The sequence below is a fragment of the Anopheles maculipalpis genome, chromosome 2RL (assembly GCF_943734695.1).
Source record: "Anopheles maculipalpis chromosome 2RL, idAnoMacuDA_375_x, whole genome shotgun sequence".
In the NCBI taxonomy this organism is placed as follows: domain Eukaryota; kingdom Metazoa; phylum Arthropoda; class Insecta; order Diptera; family Culicidae; genus Anopheles; species Anopheles maculipalpis.
In genome coordinates this window covers 92,813,620-92,838,086 of record NC_064871.1, presented here as the reverse complement: position 1 = coordinate 92,838,086, position 24,467 = coordinate 92,813,620, and the positions used below count along the sequence as shown (strand labels likewise).

General features: G+C 48.8%; 4 protein-coding genes across 4 annotated transcripts in view; 3 read left to right on the top strand and 1 right to left on the bottom strand.

Annotated features, from left to right (window-relative positions):
* LOC126568448 (uncharacterized) overlaps positions 1–24,467 on the top strand; it is a 271,865-nt gene that overhangs the window by 24,340 nt on the left and 223,058 nt on the right. The window lies entirely within an intron of this gene.
* LOC126568647 (E3 ubiquitin-protein ligase highwire) lies at positions 209–24,262 on the bottom strand. Its single transcript, XM_050225162.1, has 19 exons — positions 23,818–24,262; positions 23,179–23,744; positions 22,252–23,116; positions 21,952–22,176; positions 21,012–21,842; positions 20,209–20,853; positions 19,546–20,135; positions 17,939–19,474; positions 15,724–17,825; positions 7,520–7,751; positions 6,746–7,405; positions 3,964–6,537; positions 3,695–3,898; positions 2,896–3,621; positions 2,151–2,827; positions 1,908–2,079; positions 1,148–1,836; positions 669–774; positions 209–595 (listed from the first exon to the last, which is right to left on the bottom strand). Exons 1-19 carry the CDS (start codon positions 24,260–24,262, stop codon positions 212–214), a joined length of 14,229 nt encoding a protein of 4,742 aa, XP_050081119.1. The 3' UTR covers positions 209–211.
* On the top strand, positions 9,508–13,461 carry LOC126568684 (uncharacterized). Its single transcript, XM_050225198.1, has 5 exons — positions 9,508–9,940; positions 10,025–10,170; positions 10,873–11,162; positions 11,233–12,515; positions 12,909–13,461. Exons 1-5 carry the CDS (start codon positions 9,508–9,510, stop codon positions 13,394–13,396), a joined length of 2,640 nt encoding a protein of 879 aa, XP_050081155.1. The 3' UTR covers positions 13,397–13,461.
* Positions 13,811–15,563, top strand: LOC126568702 (uncharacterized). Its single transcript, XM_050225220.1, has 4 exons — positions 13,811–14,080; positions 14,164–14,770; positions 14,833–14,967; positions 15,031–15,563. Exons 1-4 carry the CDS (start codon positions 13,811–13,813, stop codon positions 15,552–15,554), a joined length of 1,536 nt encoding a protein of 511 aa, XP_050081177.1. The 3' UTR covers positions 15,555–15,563.

The following is a 24,467-nucleotide window of genomic DNA, read 5'->3' as shown; positions in this document are numbered from 1 at the left end:
TTTACGGGCAATTTTACTTCTTCTCGTATCCTAGCTAAACCGTATATTGTTGGTTCATTATTTGATATCCACCATCACCGTTCTCCTGATTCGACAGACCTTCCAGAAGCCAATATTGCGCCAAAGCGTGTCGCTTGCAGTAGTAGCATGGTTAAGCTTGGTCTTGAATATATTATGATACCTTCCCGCTAAATTAGTACGACGACTTCGTTCAGAAGGTTTGCGCGTTACGGCAAATCCCACAACCTAAAGCAAACTCTTCCCCTGTTGGAGGATGAACGACATGCAGTGGACACTCTTCACCTGTAAGTTGAGTCGCCTTTGGACCGGCGGGACAGCGCGGTAGCTTCCCTTTTGGTAGGTTAGTCAGGCGTTGGAAATCATCATGACACGTGTCACAGAAGTGAGTTGTTCCGAAGCAGAAAAATACTGCCACCGAACAGCAGTAGCGACACTTGTACTCGAGAAAGTCCATACCGTGCTTGGGGCACATCTTCGCCTTGGATACATCGCTGCAACCACCACACACCAGCTCCTGAGGATTGAAATTCTCGCCCAGCTCTGCGTCGCAACGTGCTTCCCCGCCATAGTATGCCTGGTATGGAGATTAAAGATTCGATGGAAATTTGAAGAAAGTACGTAAAAAATTCGCAATGCTTTTCATTTACCTTTCCACATTGACTGCAAACGTAGTACGCGTATCGTTCCATCGCGTACCTTGTAGGATCTGTTCCATCGGCAGTTACTGCTTTAGCTAGTCCTTCATACTCAAGCCTAGTGTAACATAAAACAGGATAAACAGGAAACAATAGACGTGTGTGTAATGTATCAATATATTAACAAAAAAAATTGGAGCACTAGAGGTCCTCCGCATCTTAGACCTTAAATTCAGAATTCCTACATCCCAGGAAGAGACGGGATCTATTTGAAGTAGCAAGAGGTGATCAGACCATCACCAAGAAAGAAGAAACGTTCTATTTGAATATCTCGTCTTGAATATTCTACCAAAAGCTCAATCAGAACATCTTCTGCAACGATTTGGTATCGGATTAGAAGCGAAGGGTATCATAAAACGTCACTTGATCTTTTTTAGCTATCCGTAATTCGCCCACCAATTACCACGCAAGTGCTACGCCATCTATTTTACCTCATTAGCGCCTTCCGTTTGACGTCCTGTCTCAACGCGACGATCGGTGCCAGGAACGGTTCCAACGATGGATGCTCAATGTCCACCTTGCAGATAGGACACTGCGCAAACCCGAAGCTAATCCTTGGACCATTCCAGCGACGCATTAGGACGGTTTTGCAGCAATGGTAGTGAAACACGTGACCGCACCGCAGCTGTATCGACGGTGCCGTACCGAGTGTTTCCGTGAAGCAGATCATGCACATGTCCTCACCATCCTGGGTCAGCCGGGGCTGCACACTGCTCGCCCCGTACTGACCACCACCAGCATCCCCACTCTCGGACTGGCAGTTTGGCACCAAGCACGGTAAACATTGACCTTCATTGATAATGCCACCGCACGCGTGCCCACAGCGAGGATGGACCTTGGTGCAGGACACCGCACCATATTCCTGGCACTGGGCATCGGGACAGATGTTGCCCAATGCCAGCAGACCGCTGCTACCCGTAGCACCACAGAAACGGCACACGCCAACACCAGTCGCCGTAACCGGTACGGTGCTGCAGCCGGCGCTCGGATCATGCCCGCGAAACTCGAGCATACCCTTGAGCGTACGCGAATCTACCACTGCCCACAACCAGTACAGTTTGGCGCGCCCACAGCTTTCGTGCAGTTCGACACGGATCGCATCCTGTTCCTCCTTGCAGACCTAAAGCCATTAAGAGACATGTTTTTAGATACAATGTGATCCTTTTTTTTCGAAGACCGTCCGAAACTTACCGCTCGATGATGATTTCTGGCGCGTCGATTAAGATGCAACACACGATCACAATCTGCACAAAGTGATCCACAGAGAGCACAGTTGAGAACGGCGTACGTGACTTCATCATCATGGTTACTACACAGTGGTCTGTTCGATTCCGATTGTCGATGCCACTGGTTGGAAGACAGTCTGGAAAAAAGCAAACGTTCATCGAAACACTGTAATTATTGTCCGACAAACCTCTGATCCGCTGAACATACCGATCTATTTGTTCGCGATCAATTACACAGAGAGCGGCCAGGGCCAACCAAAGTGTCGCAGTACAAATGCAAGCGTCGGCACTGCGACGGAACTCCTCCTCGAGTTGGGTAACGTTTAAAAGGCAACTAGCTACAGCTGACCGACATGCCGTAGCCCAACGTTCGGACAGCTTACCACTGGCCATGTCACGCACTAAAGCGATAATACTCTCCGCCTGTTTAGCTGCAATCGAACCTCGCAAATACCAACGGTAGCGCTGCAACCGGCTAACGCTTCCCGTTCCGGTAGTGAGAGTCTCCGGAGAGGATGATGTTACACTTGCCAAACTGACAACACTAGTTCCAGCTGATGAAGGTGGAGCGGACTGCTGCTGATGCTGTTGGTGTCCTCCATTCGAGCCATTCTTTACTTTAACCTGCACTTGGAGTGATTTTGCTATTAACGCCAACAAAACGTCTAGTAACGCTTCAGAATCAGTATCAACGCTACTGTCCGCTGTGTTGGTGTGAGGAACATTATCGGAAGGAAGCTCTGGAAGTATACGACGGATGAGAGCGGTGACTTGCCGCTGGACACGATCACTGCCCGTGTGGGCAAGCGACAGCAAGTCTTTGAGCAGATGATGCTGTTGCGATAGGTAGGTTCGTCCAACAGAACTTCCGGAGAGAGCAAGGACCTAAAAGATGGAAAAAGTGTATAATTTTTTACTTTCATAAATAAATTACTTGCAACCCATCGACTCACCATACTGAGCATCTCGAAGCAGTACGCATCATTGTATGTTGTGAGGACATTCGCTTCTCCATTCAGTAGCAGTTCCCAGGCATCCCGCGCCTTCACGGTTTCACGTTCGATTGCCTGCACTACGTGCACGATGATTTGCTTCTGAAGATGGCTGAGCTTACGGCGGCTGAACAAAATCCCAACCGCATGCTCACGAAGATCGTGTATGGATTCGGAAAGCGATGGAAGCGGTGATAGTTCCGTACTACAAGCGTCACCAGAGCTACTGTTCGCGTTAGCTCCTCCAACTCCATTGCTAACTCCATTCGCAGGATTACCGATAAGTGTGGAAGTTTCCTCTAGAAGCTTACCAAACACTTGCCCAGTAAGTAGACGAAACACTCGAAGCGTTTCCTGTTCACAAAGGCGCGATTGAACCTGACGTGGTGTTGGTAGCGAAGGTGCAGCATTCGAAGCCGCCAAGGAAACTGTATTTCCCGATCGAGTTCCGTACAGTTTCACCTGGCGAATACGTAGCGTTGCGTCTGGACCTCGAATTTCTAGACGATAGTGTCCACTAGTAGCACTTCCAGAAGCATTAGCATTACTACTTGGAGATATTGGAACCGTTTGCCAGGCACAGGCAGCCGGATCGATGTCTATGGTGCGAAGCAATGATAGTTCTCCTGTTCCTGTGACGCTGTTTAGATGTGATCCTCCGTAAAGAAGTAGCGAAGTTACTTTGCACTGCAAATATAAAGTTGGAAAAGCAATTTTAGTGTCCGGTTTTGATAAGCAAGAACTGGAATACCAAATGTACCGCAACATCACGACTATTGTCCACATGTACAGCAATCAGTGTTAGTTGACAACCAGCTCCAGGCACCGAAGATCCTGCTCGTACGCTCGGAATCAATTCGATCGTCTTCGGTTTGCCACGATCTTCTTCATCACTTTCCCAAAACGTTTCCGTCGAGTTATCCAGCAGTGCCTGAGCGAGTGCCGGGCGGGACGAAACGGTGAGCTTGAAGGAGAAACGGAAAACTAAGTAAGAGGATCCTTTGTATGACAGGATCTTGCATCACTTACCTCATATAAATCGGTTACATCCTGAAAGGGCGTTACTTCGATCGGTGCTTCATCGGTGACTCCTAGCAAATGATCACGCACCGACTGTGTCTCGAGAGCTTTTTCTTCTTCCTCCTCCGATTTTGAGAGAATTCGTGATATATTACCGAAGATATTAACGCGATGCAAGAACTGATGATCGGATGGTACAAAGCGTAATCCGAAACATTGAACTGCCATCCGCTGAAGAGGTGATCCTAGTGGAAAGAGTAACGTCAGCTCGGACACAGTGGACAGGTAGGCGTGCAGAGCACGGGATATTCCGCGCCCCAGATGACCTTCACAACTGATGGCTGGATGTTCCAGACCCAGCTCAGAATCTGCATCGTTAGGATCGATATCCACTTCGCTGGTAGTAAGCGCGGACACAAACCACCACATAACGTCATGTAGTCCGATCGGTTCTGTGAGTTGCCGTAGGAGCCAGTTAAACCCTTGAAGACTATATCTATGGCAGAGAGATCGACGCAACTGTCGTATGAGCAAACGACGCAACCGTTCCAAATTGTGTCGCTCCAAGATGAACACCATAGCCGGTCGTCCAAGAAGACCCACCTGGGTACCTCCACCATCGTTACTAGCCGTGTCCCCAACAACAGGCACACCAACGTCCAGCGGAACCAAGCGGCGCAGATTCTCCGATGGATGGTTCAAGAGATTTGCATCGGAACGCTCATCTTCACGGCGCTGTCGACGGCGGAGTACAACCGAAGGTCCTGCACCCTGACCCATCGATACACTGCGATGAAATTTCCCACCCGATACAGGGAGAAAGTTTCCTGGGCCACCACCATCGTTAGGAAACCGGGACGCTGTCTGCTGTGTCGCTTCAGAGTCCACAAACGTTCCCAAACAAGCCGGTCGATCCGGGGGAGTGGGCCATTCCGATGCGTCCGTTATCTCTGTGAGCGATGCTTCACTACTTCCCGCTGTGCTTCCACTGCAAGCGGAAGATTCTACCGGTGCTAGATCCAACAAGAAGAAAGCATTCTCCTTCATCATCGCAAACAGTTCCGAGGGTAGTGTCGAGCGGGGTGGTTCATTTCTTCGCTCCGCACCTGCTGCCAGTGCTGCCTGAGGACCAACGGGAAGTGGGACGGGAGTGGTTCCTTCGTATCGCTTGCGGCATGCTTCACACAGTAAGTACCAGCTTGATACACCGTGTCCTCCATCGCCACAGTCTCCAGCCCATCCTTCGCAGTACACTCCGTTGGAGTTGTAGCCTTGACCACCTGCAGGACGTCCACAGCCTGGATGTGCTAATCGCATGTGATACGTCACCGGAATAGAGTGTAATACAGTACGACAAAGTTCACAATAACTACCATCTGGAGCTGAGCTGCCATTAACAGGAGCTGTTGTAGTCGTCGTAGTTCCCGCGCCAGCCGCTGCTGCTAGAGTTAGTCCACTCTTGCTAGCCGATATTGGAGCTCCACTTGCCGCCGGAGCAATAACAGACCCCGTACTCGATGCTGTAGTTGTCTGTAAACCACAATCCTTACCACCGTGACCATCGTCGTTTCGCTTGTCGTTCGAATTCGTTTCCACAAGCTGCACAAAATTGGAACCCAACTGATCCCAAAGGTGTACCAAACAACGCAGTGCTACCGGTGGCACGGTGTTCGAAACTATCGTTGACGATGGTCCACCACCACCACCCCCATCGAGTATCCCGAATCCAGCCCCTATACCACGATGTCTTCGATTCATAATGCAACGATTACCGCTGCGTTCGAGTGCATCTAGCGTAGCATTCGAAAATTCTACCGAATGGCGTTGCAACACTTTCTGTTCGCGGGTTAAAACAGCCGGAATCGGTAGCTCGCCGGTCTGATTTGCATGTCCAACAGGACCAGCACCAATGCCTATCCCGGCCGTCTTCGAAATGGTCGGGTGGAATTTAAGGAACGACGCACAGGCCATTGCATCGTGCACCAAACCTTCGTGCCATAGAAATGCCGCAAAAACGGCACGCAGTGTTTCCGCAACCGATGGCGAAAGGGCACGCTTTGGGAGATGTTGTTGGTGAAAGGATTGCTGATCTTGCTGCTGTTGAGCATTTGTCTGATGTTGCTGCTGCTGCTGCTGCTGATGATGAGTGGGACTAGCTGAAGGATGGTGTGGTGATTTCGTTTGGCCAGCTTCATCCATAAACGAACCTCCTTCCGTGCCAGATCGATGGAACCATTTCTGGAGTGCCTTAGCTCCACCGCCGACCACTTCGGACAGAGCGGCAGTTGCTGCTTTTCGGAAATCTCCATAGTTAATGGTGTTTTCGTTCTCCTCACCTTCACCCTCGCAGTCGTCCGCCTCAATGTCCTCCACTGTGTCAGCAACTGACGGTTCCTCTTTGGCAGCCGTATGCTCCAGCATTACCTTAGTAGAACAAGTGTCGACGATGGGATGAAGCAGGGTTTTACCTAGATGTTGGTTGTACTGTAGGCACCACGCTTCGACCGGGAACCAAGATGCTGGACAATGCTCCCGTATAGATTCCGCAGTCAGACGCACCCAAACTCCGTCGTCATTTTCAAGCTGCGGAGGTAAGAATTGTATCAACATAATTTGTTATCCCGAAACTCTATTCAAATTCAGATTCTTGGTGACTGCACTGGAATGAAAGTAGTATAGTTTGACGGCTAGGAATTGTAGGAAATTGCAGGAAAAATTTAGGCAATCGATTTCTTTAACGAAATATTCCACATTTAATTTAAATAATAAAAACGAGCTATTCTACACGTACCTCATCTCCATAAGCCACAATCCCATTCGGTCGTACCACCCCAATCTGTTCCGATTGTAGCGTCGGATGCAAACGCACGCGTAATCCAGCCGAATTCTTGGCCAAGAATTTACGAAGCTTCGTCGGTGGGTGTACCTTCTTCAGTCCCTGTCCACCACTGCCCGGCATACCCTTCTCGCCACCCAGCATCTTCGGCAAACCACCGGATGCACCACTTCCGCCGGCACACGTGCCTCCCGCACCACCACCACCCGCTCCACCCGCATCGATCACTTCCAGGCGGTATATTTCTTCCTCGTCCTCCACCACCACCGGCACACCGTCGATCTGGAGCGTCAACTCGTACGCACCCGCCACCATTGGCGTCCAGACGAAACCGTACTTATTTTTACCCAAATCGTTGGCCGTCAAGATTTCCGAGGTGGCGGCCGTCGCGATGCTGGCACTGCTCATGTTTGCCGCGTACAGGCGCAACTCTTCGAACGAGTAGCCATGATACGGGCGCATGGCGCTGATTGCCTGCAGACAGCTCTTTTCCTTCTCTTTGTACGTTGGCTCGTACGGTACGGATGGTGGGGTGGCGGTCGGTGTGCCGGGCGACACTTTTGGCGTGATTGCGTTAACTGATGTGTCACGGCGCAGGGATGCTTTTACTTCGATCTGTAGCATTACAATGGGAGACGAAATTTTGTGTTCAAATAGAGGATTTTCGAATACATTTTTTGGGATATAATTTTTAATTTTTTTTCTCCATTATTAAAATATTCTTCTTACCTTGATGCCGGGGACAAATATCTCTTCTCCATACTGATCACGTGTTTCCAGCCGGAAGTGTGATGGCCAACCGGCTCGTAGTGGTGGTGTTTGGGGCGATATGATCTTTATTTCACACCGGCTAGGATCCAGTCGGGATTCGGGCTGCAGCCAGGCGGCCAACCGTGCACCAGGTGATCCGGCGGCAACGTATATAAAGTCGCGCAGGAACTGTTTTTCGTAATTCTTTTCACTGAGAACGAGTAAGTGAGGTTGGTTTAGTACATATGTGCGTGCACAATGCGTTAAAAAACTGAAAACTTTCATTTCGTATTTAAATTTCTAGCACAAAGAAATTTACGTTAGGGAAAGTAGGTAAAGACGGACAATGTGGAAAAGACCGTTTATAGTCATAGGAAAAATAATCAATTTTCCAATTCAAAACAGGACGAAACAGGATGTTAAGGATGCTTCTATTAGTTCCTCACGAGATGTCTCAACACCTCTACAATAGCCTGCCAAAAACGTTTTTATTTTTTAGTCATTTTGTCAATCGTTCCTTACAGATATTCGCATAGATTTTTGAACTCTTTGTTTATGAACTTGGAGTCGAAGTTCAGTTCAGCTTCAAATCTTTTCTGTAACTATCCATCTTTCCTACTACATATGTCCATCTATTCCGCGTATGTTAAAACTGCACTCGAACTGGAATTGGAAAATTTGAAAGAAACCCCGGAAATAACCAATTATGTCCACGCACGGAGCCATTGTGCATCGATTTTCTCACCCCTCCTATGCAAGTGCAATCTGCGCACGCAACACCGTCCTCCTTTGTTTGGGCGCCTCGCATTGACAGAATGCCCTTACGGCTCTCTCTCTCTCTCTCTCTCTCTCTCTCTCTCGCTGTGTGTGTGCGTGAGCACGATCATCATCATCATCAAGTGACTGTAAGCTCGCAGCACGCACACAGACTGTACCAGAGACAGAGTACAACGATCGTTCTGTAGTGGAGTGGGTGCGGCAAAGTACGTACGTCGTCTTGGGCCCAGGTTCGATACATACACGACCGACGACGATGCACCTGACAAAGTGACCCTGTTTAGTTGATAAAGTGACCATTTACTGTGCGTGCGTCTAACAAGTGCTTCCGAAAAACGATAAATCCACCGCATATCAGCGTAACAGGAACAGACACGCATCGCGCTTCTCCATGGCCGACGTGATTGCAACACATCGCTGACATTATTCATCCGTCATGTTTAATGTTTTGTTTTTTCTTGCGCGAGGCCCTCTCCGCTATTTCGTTTTGTTTTGGTGAGAAAATGTCAGAGGCTGCAGCAGCAACAAGAGTGTACAAGATCGGACGAAAGGGCCTGTAACTTACGCCACTGAGCGCAGGTCCCCCTAGAGAACCTGTTTTGCGTTGCTTTTTCTCCGTTCCGATCGAGGTTCCCATATGCGCTTGATTGGACCTTTCCACAAACAGTGTGATTAGACGTTAATTGGTTGTTAAGTGATAGGTGGTTTACAAACAAGCGTTACTACCGCGGTCAAATCGCAGCATGACAACAATTAGGCAGGGAAAGGGTACACAGTTCAAATTCTGCGCGTTCCGGAACCGTGTCGTTCTTGAGAAGTGATTTTAATTAACCTACGGTGCGTAACAAGAAGTTTAGAGGAGGAGTTCATGTGAATGGTGCGCAAAAGTCAACCGGAAATTCCGTCCGACCTGTATTTGTACTTCCACCAAGTGAGAGGAGTGTCGGTGGAAACGTATGCCCAACAAAAAAAAAAACCCCGTCCCCATAAGTCACACGTCCAAGAGCATCGTCAATATATCGTTGACAGATCCTGATGCCATCCCGCATGATTCATTAACGATTAAGCAATTTTTCGTAGGGCGCAAAGTGAAAATGTGACACTAATCAGCAGGGGTACGTGCAAAATCGATCTGGTCAATATCGGTGCCATCAGTGCAAAAATCAGTACAAATACCCCCGCCAAAAGCGATGGAATCGTGCTGGTGGGGATCGGCTTGGATGCTGATCTTAGCGATAGCGACCATCCGCCAACGTACCGCTGCCGCTGCCAGCACCAGTGTGTCCGTCTGTTCCTACCTATGTACTTGTACGAACCAAAACTTCGCAACGGTTGATTGTGAGTTCGACGCCGCTTCGGTTGTACTGGACGAAACGCTCCTGCTACCGTCCGCCGCCACCGCCCTCAACATACGACTGCTCGGTGGAGGGCAGCTCGCTGTACGGAAGGACTTTTTCAAACAGAACTACATCAACCACCTATCGATCGATGGAGGCAGTGAGTCACGATCGTCCGCCGTGGTAGAATTTCATGAAGGTGCGCTCTGCAACAATAATGGCGAATTTCCGGAGATCTTGGTCACGAACGTTGACCGGCTGGTAATGCACAGAAATATCTCATGCAGTAAGATCATTTGACGAGCGGCCACTTTTGGCGAAAACAATTCCAACACGGTCTGATTTATGTTTCTTTTGCGCCCGTTTTCAGGAGCACATCTGCTAAACATCACGCACGTGAACGATGTGCTGCTCAAGACTGAATTCCAATCGGTGTACGAGGCGGAAGTGTTCATCCAGGACGTCGGCAACCTTCAAATAGAACCGAACGCTTTTGGTGGTTCTACATCGTCTAGGGTGAGGAGACTTACATCTCTCACACACACGACCTCATGCTGCTTCTATTTGGCGTGAGGATCACGGGGGATCTTGGATTTTGTTATTTATTTTTGTTTGCGAAATAGTATTGGAAACTACCCGAGAAGATCAGCACTGGTCGGATATTCTGCATGCTTCAAAAATCTTTTTGGGGAAAATGACACTATGATCTCTTTTGGAATACCACCAAGGATAGTACAAGTAGTGATAGATGAAAACTTAGAGGACTATCTTCAATACGTTAGTTGTGATCAGGCCATACCCGAATGACATGTACATGATCTTTGGACAGGATGACGAATGATGTCCTTTAAGGATCCAAATCACACATCTACCAAGCTTCATTGCCAGCTTCAGTTGCATTTTACGACTAGACGATACTGTAATTCAGATTATTCATAGGACACGAAGTTTGACGTACGAAAGCCCCTTCAAATCAGTCTATTATCTGATACGTGGATTGCTTCCCTAGCTCATGAAAATAGCTCTGAACTTTGCAATGACCTCATTATTGTGAATTCCATGAGAGAAAGGCACCGGTATGTCACCAACGCCTCAATTCATTTTAGACCTTCTATGTAGCACCATTTTCACCTACCCTTTCCGATCTAGTTGTACGTCTCACAAGATTTACACGACTCAGTAATAAATACATGGAAATGCCCTGTTCTCTCTTTCCAGATTCAAATTTATCGCACCAATATCGAAAATCTTCCAAAGCTCGGAGCTTCCTTTCGGCTGTTAAGTTTTAACGATTGTAACATTAGTGAAATCATATCGCACGCGTTTGATGCGATCGAAATCGAGCACCTGGAGTTTGTCAACTGTCGTCTAACGAACCTGCGCCAGCGAGCAGTAACCGAACGTTTGCTGTGCGATACGTTAATCTTCCGCGGGTGTCAAATACAGCGCATCGAGAAACAGTTTGTGGATGACAGTGCGTTGAAGAATTTACTGATCGAAAGCAACACGTAAGTCAGACTGACAGGAGGAATTAGTTATGGCTCTTATTCAAAATGCTCTCCCGTTTGTATTTCCCAGGATCAATGAAATTGCAACGAGTGCGTTTACGTTATTTACAAGTATTTCCACAATAGTGACCGGTAACCATGTGATACGAACGGGGAAGGAATGGTTACACCAGAAGGATTGGGAAAATGTGACGATTTCGGGCAATTCGTTCGGAGAGTTCAATGGCATCCTGTTAAGTGATCGCAAAAACAAGACGCAAACTCACTGTCACTTTGGCAATAACACTATCACGAATGCACTTCCGGATAGTTTTACCTTTGGACATAGTTGTCACATCGACGGCATCCATTTTGGCCGTGAGTGCGACTGTACGTACGACACCTGGCTAGCGGAGCTAGTTGGAGCACAAGGGAAATCGTTACCGTCCACCAGCATTAAGTTTTCAAGCGTTTCCTGCCAGGTGGATGATAGTTTGCGCTATTGCTTTAATCGTAGTGAGGGCGGTGTAGTGGGACAAGTCAATGTACACTACTTTCTGATGGAATTTTGCCAAAAGGAAGGCTCGAAAAAGTGCTCATCGTTCACGAATGGTGATGATGGGAACCGCAAACCACCACCGTTAATACCCTTCGAAAGTATCGACTCTCTGGACAATAATGACGATGGTGGATTCTTCCAGATGGATAAGATGCTATGGCTTTTGATAGCGGTTGCCGCTATAGCTATCGTGTTCTTGCTACTGTTTACCGTCTACCTGTATCGGCGAAGGGCGAACGAATCTCGTCAAACCATGACAATCCAAACGATGCCATCACGATCGGGCACGATCCGGTCCAACTCGCTCAGCAGAAGTGCATTTACACCGGCCGATAGGCGCATCATTGGGAGCGCACTGGGCTGGATAAAGGAGACGTATGATCAGAAAATTTGGAGCGAAATAAACATCCCGATGCAGCAGCTGCTTAACGGAGGTTTCATTGAGGAACAGGTGAAGGTGCGTCTAATCGGAACCGTTCTCGATAGTCTCAAGCGCCATGAGATCAGTGCAACGCAAATCGTAGCACTGAATGACATTTTGTTCCGACAACTTGGACCACCGGCACCAAGTGTAGCATCGGAGCCGGTGGAAGCTAGCCGACCAAACAGTGATAGAAATGCGGATGAGCTCGGACACATCTACGACGAGTTGCAGTTAAATCGAGCACCGATAGTGCATTACAACGTTGGTTTGCTCGGTGATTATGCGGCGCCATTAGATCACGGAGGTGGTGGCGGGGTGACGACTGTTGTACCGGAGGGAATCTACTCCGAGCCGGTATTGCACGATCAGCTGTTGATGCAGCGAAATGGTGGTAAGTGTGCGATATAGAAGTTTCTTTCTTGGATAGGCTGACCACAGACGGATAATATTTAACGGGAAAGTCCCGTTTTTTAACCAAAAGCTGATCTCCCGTCGTATCCGTGAAAATGTTCAATTTGTCCCGCATGTGTAAGTCGTACAAGTTCAACGAACTATGATCGAGCAAGTATTTGCAGTGGAGTGTAAATTAATCCCATCTAATGGAGCCGTTTTTGCTTCCCACTGTGGGCGACAATCCCAGGGTTTTCGTTCAAACGACTGTTTATCAAAATTACTAAACAAACGTTACTAACTTTACGTTTTTCCATTAACTCCGTCTGGTCAGTCTCTACTCTTGGTACTCTGTTCAATTCTAACCGTTACCATTTTTTACTCAAAAACGCAGACAACAGAACCCTCATTAGTCCTTACGCTATTGGGGACGCCACAGTACAGCGAAATCCAACTGGTGGGGAAGGAAACCTGCCAGACGTTATACTGCTTCGACGACCCGCCGCCGGGAATACACCGTGGCGGACAAACAGTGAAGATGAAGAGGATGAGGACGAAATCGATGGTGAAGCAGAGCGTAAAACGATGCTTCGTCCAGAGGACGGTGGCGATAGCGGTACCGGTAGCAGCGGTCCAACGTACGCGATATCGATGAAACAGCTGAAACGGCCCCATAGGGGCAACACTCCACCATCATCACAACCATCGGATACGATCGGGGAGGACCGCCAACCATCGGAGGACGGAAGTGATGGTAACCGGTCGGAACATTCCGGCAGCAGTATGCAAACGGTTCGCATCGAAGATATGACCCTTGCAACAGTTGATGAGAGCAGTAGCAGTAGCGGTGTCGGCAGCGCACAACAGCGTACTCAGCAATAAAAAGTTCATCTCATTTTTCATGTGACGAAAGTAGGCTTAAAACAAACATAAATACACACACACACACAGAAACACAGAAATGGAATATGTGTTTTCTTTTTCAGCACGGCATGAATGAATCATACCAAGGGTAGGTAGGTACCTCTGCTTCCAGATTCTAAGATAACGCAACACCACACACCAAACGGGGCGGCAATGTTTGCATGTTATCTTATCGCATAGACCTCACCGTGCGAAACGATATACAGAACCTTCCGAAAGAGTCCGCGTCAGTGTAGTCGTGTGTGTACCTTTCTTTATCAAAACATATCCGAAGTTTCAGTCTCGAAAGAAACAGCCCTCCTATAGCACAGACGGGGTAGGTTTGTCGCGAAACAGACGTCTGGACGAGTTTGTCCGTTCTCTCTCACCGCCATGGAGGAATCTCGGTGTCGGTTTTCCATAGTGATCTTGATAACGTTCTTGATTGTGCGAGTAACAAACGTCTTAGGCGAACAGGAACAGCTGGAAGAAATCGTTCACCAACCGTTGCACTGTGACCGCATTGATAATTCACAGTCGGCTCTAGTGAGTGGTAATGATTGGGGATCGTTTCACGGTAGAATAGGAGAGCGGATACTGCGCTGTGATTGTCACGAAAGTGTCCGACAGCGACGTAGCAACGACGAGTACGGAGAGCAACGGGTATGTTTAAATAACCTTCACAGAGGCGTTCTATTTCGCTGAGGTGTCAAAAAATGAGTCATATCTTTCCATTATACCATCAGCCTAAGCTTCGAAGCTCGCCCTTTGTACTGCCAGCATTCCCAGCAACTACGGTAGCGACCGATATACTCATTGTCAACTGTCAACAACTGCTCGTACCGGGCGGTACATTTCGCTCGATCCGTGCCGAATTTCTACCACGCACGATACGCTTTGTCAACATTGAACAGTTGACGCTGGAATCGTTTGCCTTCGAAAGTGGTGGTAGTCAAACAATTGGGCAGCAGGTGAATCCACACGATCCTCACCCGATACTAGGACCGATTACGCTCAGCATTGAGCGGTGTCAGTTGGACGAACTTCCAGCTAATGCGTTCCATGGAGCGGCCCTACGTTCGGTGTTATTTAGTGCATCGAGTATTGGAGCTATCCGACCGCTAGCTATCAGTACACGCTTTCAGCAGTTTATTTTCTCCAACACTGTGATTGGCCACTTTGCTAGACACGCATTCAAGCGCGCGCAGATGGAGCAGTTACATCTGCATAATGTGACGATGACCGGCGCTTGGACATCTCAAGCCTGGCAAGGACTCATCGTTAGCAATTCGATACAGATACAAAATTGCGGGTTTCAGCAAACCATTCATCCTGCAGCTATTACAGAGAGCAGTAAGTAAGGGTATAAACTTACATAAACTTACTCTGTAATGAGATTTACATCTCTATTGCAGGTACCGAAGAACTCCTTCTTCAAGGAAACACCTTCAATGACTCCATTGCTGACGAAGCCTTCCAGCTGGAGGTTAAAAATCGAATACGTTTGATTGATAACACGTTTACCGTACTATCGTCCAATCTTTTCAGAGGTATGCTTTTGCAATTGATAGTTATTTGCTTAGCACATTCATTATTTTCCTTTTGACTAGCAGGTATTAGAATATCTAACGATTCAGCATGGAATGCACAACCGAACATTCTTCTCGAGCGCAACCTCATCGACACATTCACAGCTTCAAACGATGCGCACACCTTTCTAATGTTTCCACGCAATTTCACCGTGAGCCTGGAAAACTTCCGCATCGCCCAGCTGGCGACATGCGAAAGCACCAACGTGTCTTTCCCTGCGTGGGCAGAAATCTATTTTCTACAACCATTCGCCACAGCAGGACGCAATCATCCAGAATCATACATCTCGGTGGAACAGTTTCGTTCGCAGGAAGGTTGTGATTCGGGAGGACCAGATATGGTGCTAGTTATCGTGCTGGCCACACTACTAGGAGTCTCCATCTTGGTAGCTATCGCTGTGGGTCTGCTATGCTGGAGACATCAGCGAAAGCGACAGCGGATGTTACTACTTGAGCAAAACTTAGTACATCCCGTGCCGAGAACCTATCGCGAAACACAGATCCTACTAAAGCTCGAAACGGTCGGACAGCTGAAGACGGATTTTTAAGGATAGCTTGATGCCAAAACCAAGCAAGTGATATATAAATTATATTGGCCGACTAAATCGAATTTTCGGTTAGATTGTAATGGGAAAGAGCCGCAATGAGGTAGGCCTAGAACGTTGGAGGTTCTTAAAATATTAATAAGATACGCTTATTAAGAAAAAGTATACTCACAGCACGGGCAGATGGCAGTCAAGCGCATTGCGAATAGTTAACATGGCATCCGGTACCATCAATCCCTTCGCAAGCAATGTCGTTCCGTATCGCTCCAGTGTTGCTGCTTCCGGCTCTGTGAGTCTATCGTCTGGATCGTCGTCAAACCGTAGCTCCTTTCGCAACAGATTTCGTGCACACCGGCCACCGAGATGGGCAAGTTCGTGCTCCAAAGCGATCAGAGTTCCTCCAGCAGTTCCACTGCCACCATCCACCATTGATTGTTGCGCCTCCACGTGATCACCTGCAGGTAGTTGATCTGCATTTTCATATCCAATCACTAAACACTTGAATCCGTACGACTGTTGCTTCGGTTCGTTGACGTACGTCGAGCAGGATTCAAGAGAGATTTCTACCTCCCGTCCTGGCAACACCATTGCCCGACCAGGACCGCCGTAAGCCCATCGGGAAGGTGTATTATACATTCGCACCGTGCACCAATCATCCAAATAATCCTTATCACTAGCACTACCACCACGTTCTCCGCTACGTCGGTTTGGAATCTTTACTTTAACACGATCCTCTTCCTGCACTGTACCACACTGAGCATCGAAGGTAAGACACATCCAACGCACTGTGAGCGGAAATCGTACACGATACGCGGTCAGCCCTGCCGTTTTATACGGATGATCACTCTCCAAGATGCAATAATGTGGACTGGTCGTATTCATACTGGTCGCCGAGGAAGTGATCGTCGTTGCACCGTTCACACCACTGTTGGACATGTGGGTGAAGCACTTCCCAACGTGCCGTTGACGTCGTAATTCGTTCAGTGCCGTTATTGGTGGAAGAATATCCTGCACCATCGACAGTACCTCAACGGAAACTTTCAAATCCATTCGAATGCAACGTTCCAGCTGGGCGAGTGTCAGTGGTAGCAGATACCGGAACAGACAGTTCACAACCGACGGTGATCGAGTCGTACGCGATCGGAACAGATCCCACACGGTTCGTTTGCGAATTGGAACCGCTAGGACCATTGCAGCTGCTGCCGCACCACCACCAGCCGGCAATTCCATTTCATTGCCATTGGCTGCCGACATTCCAGCTCCACTTCCACTGGCACCACCACCGCTTCCTGCACTTCCGACACCACCACCACTAACGACTCCACCAACCGTTGCCTCTGAGGCGGAATCGATTTCGTAAGGATCGTACGGAGTTCCAGCGGATATTCCTGCTCCAGAATTACCACTGCTTCCACGTAGCGTTTCCAGCAGACCTTTCGGCAGTACTTTACCGATCGTTCGACGGGTACGTTCGATGGTCGTGGCAGCTGTATTTGAGGAGATCACACCAACCAACCCCGTGGTACCGACGTCCAAATGTTCTTCGATCGGAGTTATGTTGTGTTCCGAGTCGATGGCAACACCACCACCAACAACTCCACCAGCACCGCCACCACCAATCACACCACTCGCACCACCGATACCAACCACACCAGACGATGCTGATGAAGAAGGCGTTGAGGATGTTTCCGAAGAGGATGGAGCACGCATTCCAGGTGAAGCGGATGTCCACAGTGCTAACTCATGCGCAACAGTTAGTAACTCGCGACAGCGACCGACAATCGCCCGAGCTACTTCTAGCGCAAGATCACGTGCCTGCGTTCGGCAGTTACCCAATTCCCGGCCACTACCAACATTCATACCACCATGGGGAAATCCTGTAGCTCCTCCTGCTGGTGTGCAGTAGTATAAGATGGCCGGAATTTGCCCACGGGACGGTGTTGTACCGTTGAAGCTTAAATCGCAAGGATAAAACCGGAACGTTACCGTACCGCATGGTCCACGAAGCGACGATTGTCCACAGTCTCCGGAGAGCGTTCTCGCACCTTGGCTACACAGACGCAAGGCGTAACGATGGTTCTCTTTTAACAGTACGGCACGATTAAAACGAAGCTCGGCCATATGTTGTCTTACAGCGGTTTGATCGTATGATCCGACAATCGATTCCAGCACTTCCCAACGATGCGAATGGGAGTAGGTATGTGAATGGGTGGAATGATGGCTATCGTAAAGCAGCTCCAATTGATATTCATAGCTTCCTGATCCGGAATAAACCTGAAGAACGAGAAAGAGAGATAGATAGATAGATAGATAGATAGGGAGAAAGAGAGAGAAGATAAAAAAGTTTCCTACCACCGTACCGTAAATCTTCTTCATTTTCTACTTACACAAGCGCCCACAATCGATATGCCCGACCGGTCAACGGTAAAAGCAATTGCGTCCGGTCCAAAGTTGCCCGTATTCCACGTCTTCCCAAGATCTACCTTTCCGAATCGGCTGCCGGTACTAAAAAGGCGATTACTGCCACCCATTGGAGCCAGCGGAGGAACCATTACATCCGTAGCAGGTTGTTGAGCTGTTTCCTCCGAGTCACCACGATCACCTCGCTCCCGATCGATAGGATCACATCCATGGTGAATGATTTCCGACAGCAACTTCGCCAACAGACGACACCCGTTACGGATCAGAAGCCGTTCCTGATTTTGATCATCATCCTGACACTCGTCCTGATCGCTTTCATCGTCCTCTCCATCGCTGTCGCCTTCGGTAAGATATTCATTACGATATCCTCGCGCCAACGGCCATCCTTTTCCGCCGTCCGCCACATGCTCATTATCGTAATCATCGCGCGCGAAAGGCCCGCCTCCATCGTGTCCTCCATTTTCTGCCACATCCGTTCCCTCATCATCATCGAGCTCATAGTCGTAGTCTACACCTTCGCTACTACGGCAGCTACTAGCACTGCTGGTGTTGCTGTTGCTACTACCACTGCTACTACTGCCACGTCGCCGATGACGTCCAATACGGTCCAACTTTCTACGCACCGGGTCCGAAACGAGCTCCAGCAACAGCTCCAACACATCCCGAAAATGCCAATCCGGCAGATGCGACCCACCTGACTGTCCAACAGTATCTGCAACATTTGACGCACCCACTGTACTTGTCATCTGTTCGATTAAGCTGGCCAAAAGGTCTCGATTACGGGATAACAGAAGAGCTCCCGAACTGGTCGACTGTGGACGACTGGAACTGGACGCAGCTGCAACAGGTGCCGATTGCGCAGGTGACATCAGTATGGAGAATGTAACACGGAGATTAACGGAAGGTTGACATAGTCCAGCCAGAATTGCACTAAGCAGAAGACGACCGGTACATCGCTCTGTGCTGCCGCTATTTGATGAGCTGTAACTGTACCGGTAACGATCCACGTGCGGCTTAACGCCACCACTGTCTACTTCACGCAGTAAGAGAAGTCGTCTGCAGAGGACTTCCCATTTCAGCTGTGGCGTTGGGTAAAATATGTCAAAACAACGCACGAACGTACGGTGACATTCGGCCAGCACTTCCCGTTTGGCTTTGCAAACTCGCCGTCTCATGGAGCGTTCCATCACGGGGAGTGTAACGCGATCGGCCAGGATGTCTATAAGCAGTGTACGAATTTCGACCACTGCTAATGCTAGTGTCTGATGATTTCCAGACGTCGAAGATACCATTGGATGAACGGTGGATGAGGACATTGGGGAACAGGTAGCTTGATGCGGTGTTCCAAAGGGATTTACAAAATCTGAGCGCAAATGATCTTCGATATGGGCGTCTGCATCATCCTCCGTTGATCGAGATCCAGTTGGATGGTAAATTGCGTTCAAGTAACGACGAAGCAAACGGAGACACACACGACAGATGAATGATAATCGAACGATAAGCTGCGTGGAGTAAAAGATGAGAATCGGGGTTATTGAACATTCGAAAAATAAATCTTTTTTCTTTCACATACCTTAGCTTCTCCGATCAGCCCCGCATTGTTCGTCGTCATCGGGTTGGTGGTAAACGTCTTCATGCTGGAACCCTTCTTTTGCTCGCCGGAAAGATTGCGGAATGCATTCCAGGCCCAGCTCAATAGTGCTGTTAACGATTCGAACGTTTCACGATTAACACCCGTAGCAAAACGACGTGAGATGGGACACAGCGTTACGACGCTTTCTTCTGTGCAGGAGTTGCTTAGCGTATGGCTATTGCTACCACCAGTGCTACCACCAACACCACCAGAACCTGTCTTCTTCCGACGATACTGTACATTTGCCGTAGCGACTCCGTTCGTTGGTCCTTTAGCACGCCCGGTCCGAAAGGGGAATCTGCTCTCGTTAGCCGCATTGGGGATCGAAAAGCCATTGCTAGGTGCTTCCGCGTTACCAATATTCCAACGATTTAGCATCGGAATTGCAGGTACTTCCTCATCGATGCTACCAGACCCGAAGGTAGGTGTGAGCAGTACCGAACGATGCTCGGGAAGATCTTCCTCCTGTGGATCGTCTTCTGGTGCAAGATCGCACAGCTTCACCTGTCGACCGCTTCCACTGCCGAAAGCTATCATCATGAATAAAAATATTATAATATCTCATCTACCTGTGGACTATGAGAGTTCTCGATAAAAACTTACCAGCAGCAGCACCACTTCGTGCCCCTGTAAACCAATCCGATGCATTCACATTCACGTTCCCATCCAGCGGTGACGATGAGGACCCACCCGAAGCCGATCCGTCCAGTGTTGGTTCGAACGGTGGCCACTGGCCGGTTGGTCCTAGTCGTTCCGTCGCTTCCGTCAGTACATCCAAACAGGCTAGCAAGTTTAACGCAAGCTGAAACCGTGGCACTTCACAACCACTCCAACGTTGCGGAAGTGCTATTTCCGGGCTTAACACCGAAAGGGTTTCGTGCGTTCCGTAACGCGCTGGATCGCCCCTTTCATCGTCCATTCGGTAAGGTTGTTGTTGTTCATGGCCAGTACGTAGATTTGGTTGATGTTTACGCTTAGACTTGCGACGATACAGCTCTGACGCGATCGGGTTGAAAATCAGCATGCGCTTCCTGATGGCATCGTAACCCCACAGTACGTTAAACAGTGGATCAAGTGTGAATGAAAAGTGCCAACGATTTCGCCGATATGCGTCTTTCACGGTCAAGTTTGAACCGGTAAACTCGGCGCGTGCATCGAACTGGTTGATACGATGCGCACGACAGTGTCCGGTACGTCGATCGATCGTTATTGAGCCGGCTAGATGGGACTGATTGTTTGGGATCAGCACTGTGAAGAATCGTTAAATGAAATCATCTCAATTATCGAACAAAACTCTTCCTCATCTGTCTCTTAATGCTAGTTATTAAGTTATATAGTTGAGCTTTCGCGGCAAATATTTAAAATCATTAAAATAAAAAAATAATACATGAGCAAGTTATACTTACAAATCGTTGTTCGATCGGCTGTTACACTATACTTCGCCAACGCTGCCCCATTGATGAGCGATTCCTCCACCTTTATGTACGTCTGATCTCCGCTGGCCGCTATAAAAGATGCACGACGACCCGTCCCCGGTCCGAAAGAATCGATCGCAACCGGTGCACAATGCCAAAAATAGTTTCCATCGCTCACACTATCCAACCGCCCACCCGGAGCTTCACGACCGAGCTGCCCTTTGTGAAAATTTCCGAATGTATAGACAGCGCCACGGCTTGTAAGCACCACCGAATGATTACTACCGGCCGCAACGGATATTACCGTTCCAGCACCATTCGGAAAGCGTACCAAATGTGGCCTTCCACCAGGTGGTGCTTGCAGATCTCCAGTACCCAGCTGGCCGTACTGATTGCTACCGAAGCTGTACACTTCCCCAGCGGATGTAAGCACCAGCGAGTGATGCTGTCCACAGGCAATCTGTTGAACGATCGGGGGACGTCTAGGATCGTTTCCGGAGTGTGGCAAATCGACACGCTGCGGTGGAACCGGAACGATACGAGGTGTATCCGGATCGTTGGAGGATATTGGGTTTGCGGTACCACCGACATTATTTCCCGGTCCTGAATTACCACAATGGCAGCAACATCCACATCCGCAGCCACATTTCGCACTTGAAGCAGCCGGTGGTTCAGCGCTAGCTACCGATGATGGTGGAGCGTGACAAGCGTTACACGGGGCGTTATTTGTGTTTAATCCATTCGGCTGATTTGTTGTAGTGCCGTTTGTTAGTGTTCCGGCAAGTGGTTGACTGTTTGTATTGGTGGTCATCAGTTCATCCACTAGAACGAGAAGAAACGCGTTGCAATTTAAACACAAAATTGCGGCTTACAGGATTTTGATTCATATAATCGAATACGAAGCTCTGTATTGCTTCATTTCTCTACCTACCATTACGTTCACGCTGAAATTTTCGGCCACACTGTCCCTTATTGTTTAGGCCAAACGTGTACAGTTGACCCAATGCATCAACCGCAACGCAATGTGCCTTTCCGAGGGCTACCTTCCGTATAACGACATCGGTCAAGCCACCAACGACACCGTTCGGCTCACAGTAGTTGGTGTCCTTGCCGTACATGATAAGTTTGCCATCCTTTGTCACAAAGGCTGAAGTACCTGTTTAAAAAAATATATACAGGATTAAATTGTCCGCCTTAAGTGAGGGCAATATTTGCTGTATCGACTACATACCATTATTACAAGCAACGAACGTGATCGTTTGTCCATCCAGCTTGTTCAATCGCTTCGGTTTTATAGCTTTCGGCTGCCGGCGATTCGTTTTGGCCAGCTCACCATCCTCACCACGCTTTGCTGTGCCAGTAAAATAAACCGTACCATCACCGGTCAGCAGCAGTCCATGGTTTGCCTCATGACCCACTGCAACCTGGCGGAAACAGCTTATTCCCTTCGGTAGAGCCGTCAGCTCATTCAACTTCATCGAAACGGTAGCTTTCGGTCCACCCATAACACATCCTATTGTTCCGGCCATATTGACGGACGTTTTAAGGCCCAATGCAGTGCCCCGGCCCCAATACAACACTTTCCCATCGTCAACCAACACCAATCCAAACTCTTTACCACAGGAAATGGATTGAATTCCTGCACCGGTTGGATTACTATCCAGCACTGGGGGAGCCAAACCAGTGGATGGCTGCTGATAGCCACCATTATCAACTAGATCTTCCTCAAATGCTGCCCAACCGTACGTGTGGAAACGGTTTTTGGCCAACTTTAAGCGCAACTCCGGTCGAGAATCGTTTTGGGTGGAGGAACCGGTTGATGTGGAACTGGCCACAGGAGGGTAGAGTTGCTTCACGACAAGGATATCTTCCTCCTGATCATCCATATCGGTCGAATCGCGAATTGAGTCCGATACGGCACCCAGCCAACATATAGCATCACCATCTGAGAACAGATGCCCATAACGGCGCTGAAAAGCGGGAATCGGTGCCGTTTGTACCGTTCCTAAGGCGGTTAGCGTTGTCGGATCGTACAGCTGAAACGTCCAACCATTATTAACCGCCATCTTGTTCATGCGGCCATAATACAACTTGCCCTGGAAGAAAAAATGTCTTTGTAAATATACCATAACCTCAATTGCCATTTTCTGATCCTTACCCCAGAGTAACCGATCCATCCAGGCACCTCGTTTTTCGCGTTCGTTATCGTAACCGCACCGTATATGAGTCCTTCCTGCGTCCCATTGAATCCGGATCCAATTTTTAGCAAACCTTTCGCCGTGACTAGGTAAAGATATTTCCCATCGGACGCAACCGAATGTACTGCAGACGATTCGAGTGGCAGTCGAAACTCCCCAATCAAGCTGCCGCGTGGTACACCGCAGCGAAAGTAATCCGCAATCGTAGCACGCCCCGTTGCCATGGAGAATATTGTACGTTGCAGCTTCGCAACACTTTGTGGCATTTGAACGGAGCCACCTACGGTGGTGCTAGTGTTAGTGGAACCGTACACCGAGTTCATCAATATGGCGGCCACCGAACGCACGATACGGCCCGTATCACCTTTCGCAATGGCGAGGGAAAGCAGCGTAGAGCAGGCAAGCGATGACCAGGTACCATTGGCCGCACTCGGAGCACTATTAATGGTGGACAGCTCTAGCAGCAAGTCAAACAGCGGCCCAAATACGGCATCTGGCTCATTTCGCATCCCTTCCGGATCTTGACCTACACAAAAAGGGTAAGAAAATTGAGGTTAGGAGGGAAACTTGAAGGATAATCTAAGGGACCGCACACGTACCCTGCAGTATGTCATACAACGAACGAAGCGCTTTCGTAGCAATCCTCGGTTGACTCTGGCGAGTTTCGGCTATTATCCCGTACAGACTGTCCAGTCCCGCAAGCACTATCTGCGGTACACGTTGCGTCGCTCCTGCCGACTGCCCGCTGCCGATGGATTTCGGTTCGTCCAGTGCCGTATCGATTATTCGCATGGAGGAAATGGTGCCCCGTGCCGTGGTTTCCCGTTCCAGCACAATGGACCGAACGGCATGGTAAACGGCAAAGCGGGACGCATTCGACGCGATTTCGTACCGATCCAGATTCGGTTCCAGCAGCAGCTTCGATTTCGCATCCTTTTTTGATCCTGCTGCTGCTGCCGATGCATCGCTTGCGTCGGACGATTCCGTAGAAAGGAAGATGCTATTAAACACCGATCCATAGCGGGCAGAGTCGTACAACTCCATCACGACAGGGTGTGTCCTTTTAATCCTTAACAACACTAACACAAATTAGGAAAAATGCAACTTTTCAATCCAGGGCGTCCCTACCGTAACGCCCGCTGGAGTATGTAGATTCGAAGTGTTCCAAAATGAAGGCTGGCAGTGAAAAATCGATATTTCCCTTCATTCACCCCTTACTCACACACTGCCACCGATGCCGACTTCCCCT